Source organism: Motacilla alba, chromosome 3, assembly GCF_015832195.1.
Source record: "Motacilla alba alba isolate MOTALB_02 chromosome 3, Motacilla_alba_V1.0_pri, whole genome shotgun sequence".
Taxonomy (NCBI): Eukaryota; Metazoa; Chordata; class Aves; order Passeriformes; family Motacillidae; genus Motacilla; species Motacilla alba.
The window spans coordinates 100,754,395-100,776,250 of NC_052018.1; the positions used below are offsets into that span (position 1 = coordinate 100,754,395).

Below are 21,856 nucleotides of genomic sequence, written 5' to 3' on the forward strand. Positions count from 1 at the left end.
ATTCAAGTTAAGACTAAAACCTTATTCAGTAATAAATTTTTATATTCCAGCAGCAGTAGCAGCAACAAACACAGAGAGAAGACTGCAATAAGCAGGCGTCACTAGTAATCACATCCTCATCCCCAGATACTCTTTTCAAAAATCAGTTTTTACTTTCCATCCAAGTTTCTACAGATTTTTCAATTAAAGTTCAGTAATAATATGGTGGGTTTTTTTATTAATTAAAATACTTCAGGGAACCATTTTTCTTACATTTCTGTTATGATAATGAAATTTAATCCATTTCTATGTGTTTATCCCTGTATGTAAAATTATTTCATGTAGTTTTCTCATTTTATGACTTTCTCTCTCTCATTGTATAAAAAAGAAAAACAATTCCTTCCACATCAGGCTAGCTTCACAGTCCATAGTATATGAACATAGTCTTCTCATTTTCTTGCACAAAAGAAGAGGAGCTAGCCCTTTGTTGATCAAGAGCACAAGTAAAACACCCATATATATTCTATTCAGGAGCTGGGTTTCATCTTAATAACCAGTAGAGGTGAGAATGCTGAAGGAATGAGTTTATTAAAGCTACATTTACGATGGATGTTTTGGATACAAGAAAGTGTTCAGAACAGTGTCTAGTGTCCATACATATTAAATAAAGTACTCTCTTTATTAGCACTTCAAAGCCACCACCAAAGTCAGGAGGCTCAGAATTCAGTTTGTGTTTTACAAAGGAACACCTGATAACATTACTTCCTTGCTTTGATAGCACAGAACATCCATTTCTCAACATAAAACAAAACTGCTAAATTTTGCTTGCTGTTCCTATGTCATGGTGTAAGTTTGTGCTGGCAGCCAAATCAGATGTAGGCATCAAAGTGACAGAAGTGTTGCTATTATTCCCAGTTTATGATCACAATTTTGGAGTGGGTGGAACAAAATTCTGGATATCCATTGTATTAATGATCAATTCTGAATTTGGGTAAACACTACAGTTCATCTGCCTGTCTCCAAAGCTGAAAAGAAAGTGACTTTATAGTGCAAAACTGTGACAGAGACTAAATAATCTAGATGGGGCTTTTTTCTCTCTCCAGTCCAAAAACTACTGGGCTTGCCTGGAATCCATTGTACTGTATGTCCCAAGGATTGAAAAATGTACAAACAGATATGCCAGTTTGTGTCTGTGCAAGCATTTTGTTTCATTATTTTGGCCACACATCCCAAATTGATGTGTAAGATTTTGAGTGGTCCAGCAAACCATCACGGATGCCCACAGCACTTCTGGGGACAAGGTGGTCAAGTCTGGACACCAGTCAAGTCTAACTTCCAGCTCACTCCCACCTCAGTTCTGGGAAAGGATTCATGGAGTCCCATGGGAGGCTATTTCCACAGCGTCAGGCAGTGGAAACCACAGCATCGTGTGTGAGCATTTTCACCTCCCAGACACCAGAGAGAAAAAGCTGAGTCGAGTAGGATGGCCAGGAACTATTTCAGATTCACAACATGATGGCCATGGAGGCAGCTGAGGAGGGCTGAGTTCACACCCAGCAACCAGAAGCAACACTGGTGAGAGAGGTTGCTCATGGTACAGGAGGTTAATGACTTCAAACTTGGTATCAGCGTGGCCACTCCTAACAGATGACAATCAAGATGAAACAACTTGTTGGGTATTCTATGTTTTCAATGGCCTACAAAGTCAGGCATTTTTTAGTATGAATTTAAAGTGAAAATTTATACCTTTCAGAGCCAGTAAAGTAATTTTCCTTGAGGAAACTGATCAGGTCTTAACTATTTGTTTTAATAAGTTTGGAATGCCAGTGGATATTTAAAACCCTCCACTTATACCAGAGGAACAAACACCTCTTACTGAGAATCCACATGTCCACTTTTAGGGCCCAAGTGCCAAATCTCTGTGCAACACACTGCTTGACATTTTTAATACAGGTGAGTTGGAGCAACTTCACTGTGCCATCTTGGTAGTTTAAAATTTGAGACGTAAAGCAGAAGGGCAGAAGCTTCAGAAAGCTTCTAGGCAGAAGCTTTCAGACCTCTGTCTCTTCTGTAGACCTGCCAGAAGGTAAGAGGCAACATCTACATGGTCAGGAGTGTGGGTAGAGCGAGCCTTTGATAGCTGTTAACGTAACACTAGAGCAAAAGCTGAAGCAATTGATGAATTGGAATGAATGCCTCTGCACACATGTCAGCTGTTTGAAGGAAAGAAGTAGCTGGCAATAGATGTGGGAGATCAGCTCATTGGCAAAGTGCAATATGCAAACTCTAATGAACTGGCTCTGAGTGAATCGACTGGCACTGTGTCCAAATGGGCATTTTTGGCTGTGATTTCCATGGTTTCTAAGCTTCACAGCAGGGCAGTCCAGGTCTTTTCACACCTGCTGAAGTGAACCAGAGCAGATGATGAGCTGGATACCATAGTAAAGACTTCTGAATGGGGCTGGCATTCATTCTGTAGAATACAGCATCAATGATGGCAGATGGCACTACATACACAGCGCGCCCTGCAAGCAGAGCAGTGGCACATTTGGAAAAATCTAAATCTGGGCTGTTGGTGGAATACCCCAACATTATGCATCAAACATCTCCCTCTGTGTTAAACTAGCAGCAAAATATTCAGATGCTAGAAACACCACTGAGAAATTAATTAAGCATAGAAGGTAGGCAGTGGCTCAATGGCACCTTGCTTTCTGGCTTTAGAACCCATCAGAGCTGCTGATCAGCTGTTCATATGCAAACCCACTGACTCAGTAAATGAAATGGTCTAAACTGATCTGGGGAAAATTAAGGGAAGGGAGAGCCCACGGTAAATACACAGCATATTGAGGCAAAACTCAGGTCAGATGGCTACATGTACTATACTGCAAACACCATCTGGAAAGATCCCTTCTGAGAATCCCCTTAGCCTCCTCTGAGTTGGTGGAGTTTCTGAACTGACAAACAGGAGACTCAATTCATCACAGGAAATAAAAAACCCAAAAAACCTAACCCTTATCAATATCAACAGGGCTTGGCAGGGGAAGAAAAACAAGGAAGATAAATTTTCCAGCACAAGCTGCATAATTTCAAGACCACTTGAGAACTGAGACTTCCATTTTACTTCCTTATGCAAAAAATGAGAAATAAAATACCAAGAACCTTCTGGGTGAAGTTTGAACTTGCTGACACCTGTGAATCTACTTTAATGGCTAGAAACATTCCAGCATAAACTATCTCTGAGATGCCTGATCAAGGACCAATGACACACACTTGCAGCAGCATAAATAAAACATTCTGCAGTGACACTCTAGAGAGCTGCTGTTTCTTTTTCCTCCCTTTCTGCATGGCAGTGATGCTGACTATTAGCATTATGGTCCTACCTGGCAGGAATAGATACTTGGCCATCTTTAACACAAGTGAAAAAAGGAACTGGAAAAGAAAAACATTCTTAAAACAGGGCTTGGAGTAAAGTATTTTTAAGAAGACAGAGAAGAGTCTACAGGCATTTTCCTCCCAAGGAAATGCATTAATTGGATCTCACTGGTGGCTCTCTGGCCAGCAACACCTCAACTCTAGACCACAGGTTTTCATCTTGTGAGACAGCACATTACTTAATTCTGATGCCCCCAAGTTCTTGCTCCCCACCTCCATGATGCTAGCGCAAAGGAATTGCTCAAAATTTGCCTGACAAGGAACAGTGGATTCCTGAAATGTAGACATTTATTCTCCCAAAAAACATTACTGTTTCCCCGGGTCTTCATCACTGGAAGGGAAACAGTAGAAATTGTTTTCAGCTGTGAATGCACTGACCCAGTAAATGTAGCTTAGGTATAAAAGGAGCTTAGAAAACATCTCATTGTTGAGGAGAAACTGAAGCTGCAAGTTGGAATATGATTTGCACAGAATTAGGCAGTAGCTGCAGACACCTTTGCCAAGTCTCAGTAAGCTTTGTACATGAATATGAGCTACCTTTGACATGTGAAGTTTATCATACTGACGATATTTTTTTTCTTACTAGAAATGAGAAATGGTTGCATACAACAGTACAAGCAAAGACATCTATTACCACTGTTCGGCAATTCAGGCTTGGACTCTTATGAATAATAAAGAGGATCAAAAGGTCTTGTTCCTGGTTTTCGGCCAGATCTACAACAATGCATGGTAAGACTCTCTTGTAGTCTGCAGATACTTCTGCTTTAGATGAAGACTCAGGTGTGAAAGCAAAAACCTTTTGTAAATGATTGAATTTTAATTAACTGATCTGATTATGTAGCTGTAAAATACCTAGGCAGGCAAGAGAAGCTCAAGTTTTATATTAACAGATTCTCCCACTATTTATTCTCACATTATTTCTTACTTCATATCAGAAAACAGACCAAGAGAAAAAGAAAAGCAGCAACAAAAGAGAAATTGTTCCGAATTTTGCTGTCAGAGGACACTGGAATGACCAACATTCAAGAGACTTCAGATGCTATAGACCCTCTGATCCAATGACACAAAAGCCAGGTGGGAAAGGGAGTAACAGAAGACAGATAACAGTAAATAAGCTGTACACATTTTAAAATTAAGTACAGATTGTAAAAACAACATTTTAAAACAAAAAAGTACGCTAAGAATATTCTGTCAAATAAAGTACATGAAAGCCTGAGCTAGAGGCATATCTATGTTGCATTTTTCATGCTCGTAAATTTTCAGTGTCAATGTTATTGCCATGTACGCTTCTAAGTTATTTAAAGCTCAAGGAGTAGAGGAGAAAAAGAGACACACTCTGCAGGTGAAAGCATGGGGCTCAGAATGCACTCAAGGAATGATTTATATTATTGACTTACATGCCTTGAGAAAATTGCAACACTTCTGCATAGAAAAGAGAACTGAATTAATAAACAGAGAGGAAGAAAACATCTTTATATCTGTAAACCTGGCTGAGAAGGCAAACTTCAACTATACTGTTCTATATCAGCATGTTATATTTCTTTTTGAGAGAGAATACATTTACATTCAAAAATAATTTCAGGTGTTAAAGAAATCTGGCCCAGTTTAGTACTATCTTATATAACATAATGGTGGCTTTCAAGAAACACCTAGTTGAAATGTCAAAATAGCATCAGAAAAATATTTTCATTATTTTAAACACAGCCAAAAGCACAAAGCACATTTACTACCACAGGAATCTGTTTGTACGGTTTTCCAGCACAACTATACCCTTTAAAATGTTTGACCCAGGGCCTACCAGGAAAATGAAACAATCTGGTTCCTAACCACAAAGCAGTCCCTCTTGCAGAGTCACCTTACTCTGTGGAGGTGCATGCAATAACATTTCAGGCTAATTTCAAATTCATCCCCACGCAGGAACAGCAGCTCTGCTGTTCCTCTCCTTCTCTCTGACAGCCCACACCAAAGCTGCAGCTTGGCTTTTACTTATCAGGCATGGCACTGAGATTCTGTCACAGATTGCCTCGAGCTGAGCAAAGCACAGCCTTTCTCAAAATTTGCTCATGTTTCTGGAGTGACTTCCAAGCAAAAGGAGTAGTAACAACCCACCACAAAATGAAATCTTGCAGGATGGATGCAAGACTACAACCCAGGCAGGTACAACTGTACCAGCCTCTTGCATGTCTTTATGAGAGAAAGCCACGCACTTTGGGAAGAAACAGACATGTTTCTTGTGATCTACAGGTACCACAACATCCTTCAAGGCCTGAGGAACATGAAACATCTCTAAAAATGGATGGAAAAGCAAATCAGCACATGTGACTGCACCTGCACAGCAATAATGCTGGATTGAGGGAGATGGGATTACCTTCTTGTCGTAGACATGGGGGTGGTCAGAACTGAGTCTCCAGCTTCCACACAAAGGTGAGTAATCCCTGGGCACCTGCAACACTTCTGCCAGCTCTCTGACTTCTTTGTGAAGTACTGAGAAGTAGGTGGCCATGACAGTTTGGAAGCTGTGCACACCTAGGAGCTATCAACTGTGGCAAAGCAATTAGTTTTGCCATGGGTGGTGTCTGAGATGACAGCACTTCCCTTGGATTTAATTGCAATGTGGTTTCCTAGGTTCCCAAACACCAGTACAGCTTCTAATGACATGCATATGGATTTCTTCTTCAAAATGAGAAAATGCCTTTCCCTCCCATGCTCCTCTTTGCCCTGTCAGCCTTGTACGTGCCAGTTGATTCCCACCCAGAGAAGGGGAATCCCAGTGTGACAGAAGGGCCAAATAATGCTGTGCTTTAGTGCTCGAGCTCTAAAAACTCTGCCTTTCAAATCAGGCCACTGTTTGGCTTAATTCTTTGCACTTCACGTGCATTCCTATGCTCAATTACACGTGCTTTGCTTCCAGTGAACTTTTACATGTGGGTTAAAAGGTTTTCACTCTTGATTACTGTGACTGTTTAGTTCCAGAAGCATTTCCTGAGCTTTTTGTTGCATCTCCTCTCTCTGGCTACTTCAGGGTAATAGAGCATCACTTCACAGACTGTGTGAATCACTTCCTCCATTCACCCAAGATTTAGTAGAAGTGCCACAGTCTCCCTCCTCCATACAGAGTGGGTTTTAAACACAGGCTTAAAGGGGTCAACAAGGAAAGGGCTCTACTGAAAGTGCAACATGAAAAAGATAACAAAGGCTGTCTGGACTGCAAGCAAAAGAAATTCTTTGAAGCCAGGATACTCCAGCCAAGATTTAATAAAACAACAAAAGGAAAGAGAAAAACTAAGTGAACCAAGAATAAAGGGCAGCATCACAAACCGACTGCTCTGACCTGCCAAAAGCACTGAAGAACAAAGAAAATGAAAATATAATGCTGCTCAAAACAAACAGGAGTGAAGTGCAATACAAAGCTATACACAAAGTGCAAGGCACGTTAGGGCCAATCCCAAAAGTGTGGGAAAGTACAGGCTGTGTTTGTCACAGTATCTCCGGAGTGCATTTTTATCCTTTTCCCATCTTTTGATGCGTGTGGGGCAGTGCAGAGCGGGTGAGGCTGACGTTTCCCTTCCTGAGCTAACAAGGAGCCTCCTGCAGGGCATGGAAAGGGCAGGCAGCCCTGCGTGCTCTTGGGGACTGAGCTCAGGCTGCAGGGAGCACAGAGATGGAGTGCCACACCAGTCCTGCACTCAGATATGCCAAGCTCATCCATGCTGTGGTGTCTCAACACCAACACCACTGCATACAGCTGCCCAGAACCTCAGCAGGGAAGGTCTTTGGACCAGGCTGGTCACTCACCTCCTTTTCCAGTCTGCCACAGTGAGCCAGACTCAGGGAGGAAAAACAAGCTTGAAGCATTAGAAACTCTTCGTGGCTGATTCCCACTGTGAACTGCTTGGCTGTTTCCTTATCAGCTTTGAGTCCTAGTTTCATGGACACCCTGGCCAAAACCCCAGACTCCTCCAGCCTGGTAAACAGCACTGTGGCAGGTAATGTTCCTCATGCTGAGGCTGAAGTAATTAATTCCTATGAACACCTCAGGCTAAAAAGCAGGGTGTCAGCTTCTGCTGTGGTGGGTGTGATTGGTCTAACATGACTGGATAAAAGAAAATTAGGGGATAAGGGGAAGAAATAATAACTTCATTGAACAGCAGGTGCCTCAGAGCATCCATGTAGCAGGGGAGAAGAGAGGGGAGTCAAAATTATCAAATTGGGGATGTTTGCTGACCTCCTTGTTGCTCGCAGGAGAGTGAGCAGATATCTAAAGGATCATGAGAGCTGGATTAAACACAAGAGGAAGGGCAGATTTATGGCTGGATCTGATGGTGGAAGAATAAATGGGTCCAATTCAATCACACCCTTGCTGAGATCCCTTTGCAACAAGAATTTTGAGTATTTTCTGTGGTATTTCAGCTGCCAAAGAATCTGTCCCAGCTGTGACATGCCAGGTAAAGTTGTCAGCAGTGACAGGTAAAAGAAAACTTCTCTTTTAGCACCTGAGCTTGAGCCAGTTCAATCACAAAGTGGTTGAGAGTGAATAAATACAGGACAGCATTACAGTATTTTCACAACCTCTTTTCTGACTATAATTTCACTATTAGGAAGTTTGTTGGCACCTATTGGAGGAATAAGTGTGTAGGGAGGCATATCTCCTTTCTCCTCTTCTGTTGTGTTGAGAAGTGGAATTAAATTATTCTCTGCACAGACAGATTGTTCCAGTAAAATAGAATTTGAAGCCACCAGGGATCCACTGAGAAGGGAAGCTTTTACACTATATGAAAAGGCAGGAGACAAAACCCTTGCCAAAACTCCTTCACTCTTTATTAGCGACAGCTGCAACGCTGGATGCGTCCGGATGCCTTTTAAGTGCCAAGGGGAGTGACGAAGGTGGGATGGCATGTGAGCAGATGAAATACATGGCAGCTTCTCCCCCGACGGCAAGTTTAATTATTTGCAGTGTTGTATACACAAGAAAAAAATAAACAGACATTGGGAATCATTCACTGTGATTCCTGTGTCGGGTGGATTATGAAAAACACTTGCTCTTGCTGGTCCATGGCAGAACAAGGTCTTAAAATATTCAGAACCTGCTTACGCCTTTGTCACAGATGGAAGGAAAAACAAGGTAGAATATATTTCAAAGGCAGAGAACATGAATATATCAAGAGAGCAAAACCAGAGGCACTTTGCTGTATGAACTGAGATATCCAACCGAAGTGAACCAAAACAAACTTTAAGGCAAAGAAACAGCTTTTTCGGTGTAGTTTCATCCCAGAGAACTTTCTAACACATCCCTTCTTGTCCTTTCTGCATTTTGAGATCGCTGGACCAGATTTTTTTTTGTCTGTTCAGTACTCAGTCAACAAACAGCTGCACTTCATTAGTATCAGTTTTCCTAAATCCCTCTGCTCCAGGATCCAGAAGCTTATGGGAGATTTCTGAGTGACCGTGAAGATGTGAAATGCTTAACTCACTAGGCATGTTTCAAAGCAATAAGTCAGAAATAAATCTTATCAGTGATTCTATAATCTGTGAGGCTACAGAATAAGAAGATGCAGACAGGCATCTTTCTGAAGCTGCACTTCAAGGGTTAAATACAACTAACTCAGAAATGACAAGCATGAGCAAGGTTGTCTGGCAAGCCTTGATCTACTTGCTTAAGCTGATGTCTTGTGACTGTCAATAGCTTTTCTGCTTGAATATGAACCTGGCTCCATTCTGGATGAATTTGTCTCTGCTGCTGCTAACTTCAGCACTCCTGTGAACGAGGCTTCATGAGGACTGGTAGGTTTGAAGTGCAGCAGCAAGAAGAGCTGCCAGCCCAAATCCCAGCTGTGCTAGAGAAAGCATGTACTGCCTTTTCTGCACGGCTCAGGGGCAGTCCTGAAGCCTATTCTGTCTTGGATGCTGCAAATATAATGCTTGTTCATGCAGTAAGATTCTTCCTCTCTGTGTTTATGTAACACTGGCTGCCCCACTCTTACAGCATACATACCTAATTATGAAGATTGTAATACATCATGTGATGCAATGAGGACAGGATATGACAGGTTTTTCAAAGCACATTTTGTGGCATTCAAACAGATAACCATATCTTTCCCCTGCACAGTGGGCATAAATAAGTATATTTTATAGAAAATAAAATCAGAGATAGTGGTTGCCTTGCTACTGAGCTAGTACCTATATTTGAAAACCTGAGTCAAACAAGAAAAGCTCTGTAAATTGCACAAGAAAAGAAAACATTATGACTTGCCTCACAGGGGGAGTTCCTCAAAGGAGCTGGAAATGCTGTGCTGGTCATGACAGTCTTTGCTACTGCTGGTACCTTGCTGGTGTTAAGGAGGAGTGCACAACCTGGATGAAAGAGAAGGAGGAAGAAGATCAAACTGCAGCACTCACCTTTGGGTTTCAGGATTTGTGAAACCTGCCCCAAGCCTGTGTTAGCTGCCTCCTACCATGGTGCAATTCCAGGGAGCAGAAGGCTTTTTCCACTTCTTAGGGATGAAGCCTCATCTACCTAACAAACATACTCAGTAACAACATGAGCCTGTCCACCTTCCCCCCACTGCTACCTTCTGTTGCTCCATGACTTCAAATTCATCCTATAGCAAGGCAAATAATAAAGTGTATCTTTTATGAACAAAGAGTAACTTGGAAGAAAAGAATTTATCTTGACCGAAACCAAATAAAAATACAGCTGTAGCTCTTTGCTTGAATAATTTCTGTAAACAAGAGGAACAAGGGCAGTATTGGGTTTTCTCTCAGCAGCTTATGCCTTCAACTGTTTGTATGAGAAGGATTAGATACTGGCATTTAGGTAGGAGAGCCAAGTACATAGTAATTGTACATAAAAGTGCAACTCAGGGGATCATGAAGCAAAGACAAGAAAAAATATGATGTGAGCAGGGGAAAAAACTAGCAGTACAGAAAAATAGAGGAAAAAAATAGGAAAAGCAGAAATAAAAAACCAGATCAGTATGGTAGAAGGCCAGGCAGATGAACATTTGGTATCAAGTTTTTTAGAAGGGGTCAAAATCTGTACCTGGTGTCAGTGGTGGAGATTGAGGTACCACTTTGTACCCTGAAGACAAAAAGGGAGCAGGACAGTCTTTTGCTCAAAGCACTCAGAGTGAAAAGATGGCATTTGAGATTAGAAAGCTGGGATCTGTGTCACTGGAGGCTGAATATATAAGAACACAAGAAAACTTGCCTTGTGTTTCATTCCCTCTCCTCACCATGTGTGTATCATTTCTGCTCTCTGCTGTTTGTGCTCTACACTTACTGTTTACTCTCACACACCTTCTATGGAAGGGAAACGCTTGTGCTCCGGGCTTCCGATCCGCCATGGAGAAGGATGGGACGCAGAGGAGCCTGGCACCCAGCCACAATCCCCTTCTTCGAACGAGCAGTAAAAGCCAGAGGGAAGCTTTCCTGCAAGAGGGAAAGGCACACAGACAGAAGAAGCCAGTGAGCTGAGGAGGAGGCTCCTGGGCTCACACAGGAGCTGCAGCGACTGTTCCCAACCCGGTTTGCCCAGCGCACTCCCAGCTCCTCAGTCCATGGAATCGCGCACGTGCCTGACCATGGGGAGGGAGGAGCAGAGGACAACAACCCCCAGAGCGTGGCTAAGTGACTCCCCCTCACCTTGACAAACCCCAGTGAGAGGACACATCTCACTACACACCATGGGCTCTCCTAAATGCCTGGGCTCAGCTTTGCGGGTATCAGCTCGCTCAAGGTCACGCCTTGGAGAGGGCCTTCCTAAGCACTGCTTCTGCAGCCCCACGGGGGGAAATCTTGGAGAGGGATAAATAAGGGATAAATTCCCTACAAGAGTCCCTCTCTTACAGTCCTGGTTTCTGCTCAGCCCAGCTCAGCAACATGATCTCATCTCTCTGTGGGCACTGATGTGGCCTCAGGTAAAGCACTGAATCCTTTTGTGCCTCACTTTTTTCACCTGTGAGTCTCTTCTGTGAGATGAAAGAGGATAGTTTATTTTAATCCATACTTCCAGGCTTTGAAGCCCGCTCATTCTGTCACTAGCTTAGGATTTCAGTTTGCAGCTCCAAACAATAGAGCTCCATTAGCTTTTTGCCTTGAAATTTGCCAGTTTTAAAGCAATAGTAGTCCCATTCAAAGCAGAAGGTAATCTCATGCCTTCCTTTTACTTCTCTACCTACAACTGCAAGTTCTGCTTACAGGGGGTGCAAAGTATTGCTCCTTTTGCTCCAAGAAAGGAAAATGATACATGAAATCTGTTAAAAATTGAAAGATAAAAATGAAATTTCATGTGCAAACACATATCCAGGATCTTTATTTTTTTTTTTACTTTTTGCTGCTTGATAAAATCAGAATAAAAATTTCTTCACTTACAAGTAGTAGGATAGATCACAAACTCCTAAACCAAGATAATCTTCTGGTCAAGTGATACCAGTAATTTCATTAGCTCTTCTAAGAGAAGAAGAGGCTCTTGAACACATAATTTGTTGTGATTAATAATTTCTTTTCCCTCTGAAATTATATATCTATAGAGAGGCTGTCAGACAATGAGGCACCAGTATTCAAGCTCCAGATCACTCAAGATGTTTAAGTACCAGCAGATCCCCATGGCTGAGATTTCAAGTCAATAAAATACCTGCTCACAGGGCCCCAGCTTTGACTCACACACCTCAAAAGACAATTGACTGTCATTGGCACATGCAGGTGTTCTTCGGTGTACCCAGAGAAAACAATGGTGGAACACCTCAACTGCAGCATCTAGACCACAAACATTTGATTTTCTGGGACTCTGAATCACAACTCACTTGTCAGAGGAAAGTGAAACAAATCCTCTATCTGTAGCTTTTTAGTAGGGCTAGTTTTGGACCTGGAACCTGACATTGAGGCAAGAACCACATTTTAGTGGTGTTTTGAGCATGCATCTAAACCTGTTATGAGAAAAATCAAAACCTGTACTGAAGTTAGGGCTTTTTCCAGTTTTTCCTTTTAAAAATCTCTAAATTCATTCAGCCTAGTCTTTAAATGTGAAGCTGTTAAGCAGAGAGTTACTTCCCTGTGTTTCACCCCTCTGCAGAACTTGATTATATTTCATTGCTCAGCCTGAGGCTGGGATACAAAGAAAATGACAAATTATAATGTGCCCTGAATTCCCACAGAAACAGCTTGGCTTGGTGTCCAACTGAATTCATGTCATGGCCATTTGCTATCTAGGATGATGTAAACAAGTCAGAGCAGCAGGAGGAGTCATCTAAGTAGCAATCCCTGCCTGAAGGCCAGGAAAAGCTCACTGTCGATGAACAAGTAAGGGCATAAATAAAAAGCTATTACTTTCACAGAATATTTCATTCCCTTTTCCCAAATTAATGTTTTATGAGTTTTCGGATGTCTCATGCCCTGGGTGCATTTTCTTTGCTGCACTTTCTTACCTTGAATATGCACAGCACCTGTGATTCCATGTGTTGGTACTCCACAGAGACCTCTGGGTACCACTTCTCTCCCACCTGTACTTCTCCCTTTCATGTGTTTGTGACTGAAACTCACATTAGAACAGACACTGCACTGATGAGGGGAAGCTGCTCTGACTTTATTGGAAAATCATGGAAATTAGGGGCAGGGATTACTTCTCCTGAAACCTGCCATTTTTGATATTAGTACCAGTGACAGAAACCTCAGAAGATTTAGGCCTCAGTAAGATTAAGATACAACTTGTGGGTGCGAGATGGAGAACAGAGTAGTCCAGTGAAACTGAAGCACTCTGAGAATGCAACAGTCTCTTCTTTTATGTGAGTGGGCAAGCAGGGAAAAGCTGTTGGGTGCTAAACTTGTTCTTAACCAAATATTTTCAAGCCTTTACAATTAAATACTTTTCAAGAAAAATCTAAATAAATTCTTTTTCTTTAACCAGATTTTTTGTCCATTAATAGCTAGAAAATCAGTAACTGATACAATTTATGAAGCAGATGGAGTCATCTTCTGCTTCAAAACTAGGCGTAAACCAACCAGATACTACAGTTTAAGCTTCTGGGTGAAATTCCAAACTGGTATTATAAAGAACAAAAGCATTAAAGACTACTCTGTATGTACGGACCTTTACCAAGTTTAGGAGGAAATCTCAGAAGCCAAACAGATCAGCTACTCAATTTGAAGAATCACACGAATCTTAAACATTAGTTTGTTTCAATGATTCCTCTATGCTAGCAAACTTGGCCAGCCAAATCCTACCAGAAACGAAGCATAAAAAGAGAAAATACTTTTCAACAGTCAACAGAGTTATCCTTCAATGGCAGATGGCTTTGCTGAGCTCAAAACTGCCAGAGGTTAGAATTCATTTCTATAAGTACAGCTTTTGATAAAGAAAGAAGCAGAAGGATTAGTGTACGCAAGACAGGAACCTTAAGAGCATAGCATGGCCTGGCAACAGGTTGCTGCTTCATCATTTTGCTTGCGGGAAGACTCTGCTGGGCTGTATTGGGATGAAAATGAATCCCACAATTTCTTCACACATTTTTGCCTGGAAAGCAAACTGGCCACTTTAAAATTGATTATCAACGCTTTTTTTGGTCACTCATCCACATTATCAGAAAATCAAACTTTAAAGGTTCCTATTCTAGCTGCCATCTGGCTTTTTGACTGATGTGTGCATGCAGTCCTCCCACCACAGGCTGAGTCCCTCCCTTCAGGAGCCAGAACACTTGTCTTCCTTATCTCACCTGCTAAGGTGTTTCACATCCTTAAATATTCAGTGAAGCAGAGTGAAAACTACCCTATAACAGAGTGATTATGAGATTTATTTGAAAGATAAAGAGGACATTAATTCCTGTTCCAGCTAAAATTCATAAAATGTGGATGTGCAACCTCAGGAGAGACTTGGGTGATCATTTTCTTCTGAACTAGACAAGAACTCCAGACCACAAGCTCAGAAACTCTTTATGGAAATAGAAAATATGGGTTCAAATTCACAGAAGAACCAGTCCTGGTTAATTGTATCTTGAAGTTCTGGGTGTCTATAAAATAAATTAAAAAATACTAATATAAAAAAAAAATACTACTGGCACCTCCATTATTTGAAATGTTATCGTATTTATAATATCTCCATTACTTGCCTAACTTGCTTGGACTGATTAGCCAATGTTTTCCAAGGATGAATCTTTTTTTCTGAATTTGTCACAGAAATTAAAGTAGTTTTGGACCAGCCAGAATTACATGCATCCCTCTTCAGTAAAGTTTTAACTTTTGCCCTAACTTGCTGCCCTGCAATGAAAGATTCTTTAACCAAAATCCCAGATACTGTTAATTAAAAAGAGAAGTACAAAACTGCTAAAACAAATTCACCCTTTCTGTAAAACAGAGCCCTACCCATCTACGTTAGTAAATAATTTGAGGTTTTGTGTCTGTCTTGTACCACACAAAGTATATCACATGTGATTACTACAATAAGAGAAAATTTGTTGGGGTTTTCTGCAGTAAGTTCTATCCATATGTTGAGTAATTTGGTAAACTACTTATACAGAATGTGTTGCTTAGCATTAATAGATAAATTTGCTGCAGCTTAAGGCACAAGCTGTGAACTTTCACCAGATATGCTGAACTTTCCACTCAGTCAAATACAAGAAAACCCTACAGCTGGTTCAAGACAGAAGATAAGGACTTCATTAACCAAACCTACAACCTTGGAAATAAGAATCATCCTACCTAGAGGCAAGCAAGGGACACGAAGATGAATGGGAAGAGCTCCCAGAGCCTCATATGGGGGACAACTGGTCCAGTCACATGAAGGCTGGGGAATTCAGATTGTTGGAGTATAATCAGCCAGGGACTTGTTCAAGGTTGCTCTTCAGAGGCGCTCAGCTCCAGCTATTAGACCATTAAAAAAATTACTTTTATAGAGGAATCTATATTTCAATTTATGAATTCAGCAGAAACCTTAAGTCAAAGCCTGCCATGGTGGCTGCCATGTGTACTTTCTTTATCTGGAAAGGCTGGAATTTACCAGCAGAGACACACCACCAGAGCTACCTGAAGTAATAATGTGTGTCTGCAGTGTATGTTCTGCAAAGTAACTTCCAGCATGGCACTTCCATCAGGCTGGTGAATCTTGCAAAGTAACTTCTAGCATGGCACTTCCATCAGGCTGGTGAATCTTGCAAAGTAACTTCTAGCATGGCACTTCCATCAGGCTGGTGAATCTTGCAAAGTAACTTCTAGCATGGCACTTCCATCAGGCTGGTGAATCTGTGTGTCTGATCCTGAGTCAACAAACACATGCAGCTCAGCCTCTCATCCCTCATCTGCCTCTTTGAAGCTGTCTTTTACTCCTGCAAAGATATCTGATTATGACTCAAACACACTTCTCTCTAGGGGTCATCCCTCTCTTGTTTTACAATTTCTACACAGACTAATTAGTTGCAAAGCAGAACAAGCACCATGACGTTTCACTGGCCATTAATAAGTAAAGAGATGTTAGCAAACAGCAGGCTGTAGAGAGATCTTTTTCAGCTAAGACAGGAACAAAATTCAAATTATTAGGGAAAAAAATTAAAATCATAATAAAACCAATCAGTTTTATTGTAAAACCTGTAAAGCTGAAAGACTGTGAAAGGCAAAAAAACCAACACCTCCTTGAAGCTCAAAGATAGAAGCCTTTGATAATGGCATTTTTAAAACATCTCGCCTCCGTTTTGAGCATAGCTCATCTTTTTCTGACAGCTCTTTTGTTTAAGCAGAACCATTTGGGAAACCCTTTTCTCTGCTTGATAAATCTGAATCACTTTTTACCACACTTGCAAAAAGCTGATGAAAATATCCGTGTTGCTCAGGAGTAAAATGACAACTAAAATGTTGAAAGATGACATATGTTTTGTGTTAGGCTGCCACTCAGATATATCTGACACCTCAAACATTAGATCACTTCTCTGTTTCGTGTAAGAAACCTTATGCCAACAATATTCAGCACTGTAAAGAAGCAAAAGCAGAAGGATCAGCCATAGAACTGAGCAGGCTTGTAGGTGGATAAGCAGGCATATCCACAGCCTGGGCTCCTGCTCAGGAAAGCCATGTTTTTTTGTTCCTTGAGTGGAAGACAGTGCTTTTTGGACCTTTTGGCTGGAAGTAAGAACTCTCATTTCCAATACCTATGGATGAATGCAAGCCATGTGGTCTCCTCAAGCTGGGAGTGATGCTCTGCTAAACAGCTGGCTAAATATTTTCTGCTTTTTACATTTTCTCACTGACATTCTCAGTACATTCCTTTGCCAACACAGCTGCAAGTGCCATGTTGCCTTGTGGAAACAGCTACAGATGAATGGAGGGAGAAAAGACAATCAAACAAGACCAGTGGACCATATGCCAGACCATATGCCAGAGAGGCATTGGCTGCTTTTCCACTGGGCTCACCATGGGTACAGGGTGGCATCAAGGGGCAAAAGCAGAGCCGCCCTGCTGATATGTGAATACGAAAAACAGACCCACCACAAGTGCACCCATGGTCTGAAAATATCAGGCAAGCATGTTCCTCCAGGCCTGTCCCATCCTATGTGGTATTTAGTTTACATCCATGATCAGTACAACTCTCCCTTGTGACCTCTGCTCTTCCCTCGGAATTAGTCCCACAAGGCAGAGCCATTTATGGCACACCGGCACCAAAGTGTGTCTGAGCATACAGATGAGGGAAAATAATGTCTCTCTACTTCCAATGAAATGAAAATGCATTCGACCTTTTTTAAATTATAGAGCAGAACACAACAGAAATGCTATTATGGGGTTTTAGAGTTCTATTTTAAATGTCTTAGATAGAAGTAAGGTTTCAATATTACTAATATGAAGCATTATTGGTTCTAAGAAGCTGCAAGTCCACAGCGCTGACACTGTTCCTGTGAATTTAATGCCCACTGAGTGGGTCATTAAAGAATATAATTTCAAGTTGTAACAATATCTAAAATGATGGAGAAACTTGTAATTTCAAGCTTTTAACTAGTTTCCTAGATGATCCCAGGTCAAACCAATGTTCTTCACACCAATAAAGTCTGTAACTTTATTTCTTTATTAGCAGAAGTGAAATCTGCTAGAATTTGTATATCACTCGTGTTAAGTTCTTGCTAGAAACAGCAAACATGTTATTTACATACCAAATCAACACAGTTCTATTGTAACAGCCCACAGGCCAGATCAGCTGTGGCACATACACTTTGAATAATAAACTCTCAATATTTCTTTTTCTTGATATATTTGCCCTCTAGACAACCATACAGCTGACATCCCCCGCCTCCTAACTATCTGCAGGCTGGCAGATGGGAGGATGCTGGAGGTAGAATGTACAGAGGTATAGAAAAAGTGATAAGGCATCTTCAAGATGGTCAAAGGAAGGTCCTAAATATCTCACAGCACATTTTTGAAAGTACTCAGGCACAGCAAGTTCTTAGAAAACTCAGGCTGCTATCTATCTTCTGCTGTATGTTATTGGACTACTGAGTCCTGAAGAGAGGGCAGAAAACCAGAGGAATTACAAAGACACAGGAGTTGGTCAAAGACAAGCTACTGGCTCCACTCATTTTTCATCTTAGAAGTTTTCTCCTTCCTTTCCCCCTCTGCCACATGCTGCACTACATTTTGATTAAAGGCTCTAACCAACTACACATTTCGTAATTCTATAAGGCATCTAGCTACTCAGGCTATACTTCCTTTGCATTTTTGATCAGGACACTGGAAGGGATGAAGCACTGAGAGCATGTTAAGAAGCTGCTGCAGAACTGATGTAGGTGAGCCCAGAAATATCAAATGGTGCACTCCAGGCAGACATCCAGAAATGGCATCTGCTGCGGGGGATACAGGTCTTTTGATAGCACCAAGTGAGTCTGTTAGTGCTGAAGCCTCAGACATTAAAGTTCAAACCAATCAATGCTTCTGGAAAAGGATGGTACAACCTGGGGGTTAGGATTTACTCACTGCACATATCTCCCTCATCTTCTCCCTCAGCACAGTCCTGGATGAAGTCACATGCCTGCCCCAGCCTGATCACTGTTCCATTCCAGCAGCTGAAGGAACCCTCCAGAGCCATTTTTGAGAGAGAGGAAGATCCTAGAGAAGAAGAAAAAAAAAACCAACAAAAACACTTCAGATAACCAAATTGCCTTCCTTTCAACCGACAGGTCATAGTATCCTGTATAACACTGAAGGAACGAACACCTTGTGAAATCGTCTCAACTCAATACTTACTTGATAATTTTTTTGACCTATTTAATCTCATCAAACGTCTAATAGTCCATCTAATTGAGAATTTCAGTTCCCTAGGCCTTTCTGGTGCTACAATATGGAAGGCAGCTTTGACCTCTGGAGGACTTAAATCCTGCATCTTGCATTGGTACTTCTCAAGAACAACACAATACACATGGATAGGTTTTTAATTGTGTGTGAATTTACTGCTGCAGTGAAAGTCCTGAAAGCTGATATCCTCTCTGATTAGCTCAGGAGTAAACATGGCTACAGGATTTAGAAAGAGCACAAGCTTTCATCACGCTCTTTTGGCAACATGCATTACCTTTGCTTTGGGTGCATTGTGTTGTCACATTCGCTGCAGGAGAGAAAACAGTTCAATCTCTACTTGTAATTTTTTTTCTCTTCTCTGCCTACTCCTGCTCCTGCACTCCCTTGAGTCAGGGAGCCCACCAGCAGACTACATCCACCAAGAGACAGAAGGCACTGGTTCATTTTACCTGTGCTAAGCAGCAAAAGACATCCAGCAATGTGCAAAGGAGACATCTCTCATGAAATGAGGTCATCAAACATTACAATTAGAGGTCAATATCATCCACTCAGAAATGATCCTGAGCAATTTTCTCTGAGAACCATCCTTTTCTGGAGGCACTTGATTCCCTTGACAGCTGAGAAGTCAGAGATCAAGTAGCCTGGCAGGTATCATTTTCCTTACTGTAGGAACTCTCTCATCCCAAGTCCTTTGAGATGATACTTAGGACAAGGACTTCTTTTTTTTAATCTTTTTTTTTAAAGAGGCACATGCTCTAGATCAGACACATGAAGGAGGCAGGAATTAATTCAGTAACATCCTGGAATCAGCGTGTATGGAGGAATCTAAGCTTGAGAAATGCCAGAGTTCCTTCCACAAAAATCTGAGTGTGGATGCAGTTCACTGACACTTTCCTGAATGTGCCAAGACATGCTTCCAGTCACTGCTGGAAGACAAGCCTGGAAGAACAAAGAGATCTGTGAATTCCCCACTGCAGCAATAACTGCCCTGTCTCATATTAAATGGATAAATGCTCCAGATTAAACCAAAGCCTCTGGGCAGAGTGAGCCATTGTTTGCCTAACTCATCCATGCTCACTAAACAGTGCAGCTACATCATGTTCTCTGGTACTACAGGGAGCTGGAAATCACTGGCAATTCAATTAGATATGCACTTGATATTTTTATTTATATTGCCTGCCAAAACTAAAAATTAATGAAGCGTGTAGGAAAACAACCACTATTTCTCTTACAGCTTATTTTATGGTGCAAATCATTCAGGAGTGGGGGAAATACATGCCAAACTTTATTAAAAAAGGATGATAGATCCTGAAAAGGATGCTCTGTGTTATGGTCAGGTTGATTTTTTTCCCTTTCTTAGAGCAATTCTGGCTTGCCACATACAGGCTGCACAATGCCCTTGTATTCCAGTCTAGGTCAAGGCATGACTACAGAGGAGAAGCTTTGCAGGAAAAATAGCGCAAGTAACTTGGAACTGGCTGCTGACAATTTCTGTGGGCTCCCTGGTGAGGGTTTAAGGTCGTGAGATGGCATCTTCCTTGGCTTTGCTGAACTTCCGACAAAAAACGCGCCCCCAGAGACACCGCTGAGAGCCTTCCCTATGTGAGGTGCAAAGCTCTTCATATGCCACAAGCCAGACACTTGGGGCTCAGGTCATGTGCAAATAGGCACTACAAAGCTCTGAGAAGGGACTCTGGTAACTCAGTAGGTGATCCCTTCTCCTAGGGGCATGCAGTGAGCCTGAATAGCACCCCATTGTTGGTACCATCCAAAGAAAAGTTAGGAGACATGCCCCAGAGCACTTCCATGAGTCAGCAACATCATGACACTCTCAAAAGATCCTTAAGTTCTCCTGAAATTCAGAAGTACTCTTGTCTCTCTGAATTACCCCACAGATGGTTTTGAACCCCACGTTTAGTACCAGCCTTCATGTCCCACTCAGTTTATCTGCAATCTTTTCAGCAATGTCCGTGTTTTACTTCAGCAGCTGCAGAGACACACAGAGATTCAGAGGAATGGTAATTGTAGGCAATGGGGTTGTTCTGTTTACTCAGTTAATTATAACTTTTTAAAGGCACTCACTTTTCCAAGCACACAACCGCACTAACACTAATTATAATGGAACCAAGGCATTCAAGAGAACCTACTTGTCTTCCCAGGTGTTTTTTGTTGCAGCCTAGGGGCACAAATCTCCCGAAGCCAACTGACTGTAGTATTTGAAATATGTCAGTTGCAACTGGGAATCAGGCAATTCCAGGAGCTATTCCTCCAAAACAAAGCAGCAGATTTACATGCTCATTCATCTCTTTGGAGACGGGGCTTGAATTAGCTCAGATTTGCATTAGACCAATATATACATGCTCCTTGTATAGGTTAGAGAACACAAACAGCAAAGCTGCAGCCCAGGGAAGGGAATGGCTGGGCTCTGTTACAGTGCATGATTTATTCCCATCTTGTTTGCTTGCTTACTGTGAGCACAAAGGCAAAATGAATTGGAGAAAGGAGATGATTAACTAGTAAAACAAATAGATAACCAAAAAAAGCCCAAATACAAATAATCCTTTTAATGGGCCACTTAATGCAGATGTTTGCATCCAAGCTCAAGGAAACTCAAATTTTAATTAAAATACTTTGCAAGAAAAACAGACGTTTGATCTTTTCAGCTCCCAGACCCAATCACTCCTGGCAAAGTGAACCAGAACGACCTGGATGGCTGAAGTGGCCTCAACTCACACACAGAAGACGTGTTGGGAAAGGAAAATGAATGGTATCAAATAAGTATCAGAGTAAAATTTGTAGGAGACATCCTTTATATTTACAGCAGTGTTTATGTAGCCAGTGGCATCCATAAATTACAGCAGTAATTAAGCTGTACCACGGCTGGCTTGGAGGCTTATAAATCATTATTTAAACAGCAGCATTAAATAAATGGCATTTCAGGCTCTAAATTGAAAGTAAAAAAGTAGAAACAACTCCTTGGGGAACAAGAGCTGACTTTGTACCTCACAGGTCCTGCTTCTCAACACAGTCCAGCCCTGGCAGTGTTCAAATCCAGTAGCAGACCCTGAACACAAGTGACAGCCTGGGATCTTTACTGCCCATGCTTTTGGACTTGCTTTCCATTTCTTCTATCAGGATGGAAAAAGGAAAATCGTGTGGCTTAGCTTACGCAACTTTCTGCTGACATTGT

General features: G+C 41.6%; 1 protein-coding gene across 1 annotated transcript in view; it reads right to left on the reverse strand.

Annotated features, from left to right (window-relative positions):
* The window catches only part of ALK (ALK receptor tyrosine kinase), a 308,338-nt gene that overhangs the window by 61,457 nt on the left and 225,025 nt on the right, over nt 1-21,856 (reverse strand). Inside the window, exons 6-8 of the mRNA XM_038131012.1 lie at nt 18,349-18,480; nt 10,708-10,839; nt 9,662-9,762 (exon numbers count right to left, since the gene is read on the reverse strand). Coding sequence (XP_037986940.1) covers nt 9,662-9,762; nt 10,708-10,839; nt 18,349-18,480 — 365 coding nt within the window. The remainder of the gene's footprint in view (nt 1-9,661; nt 9,763-10,707; nt 10,840-18,348; nt 18,481-21,856) is intronic.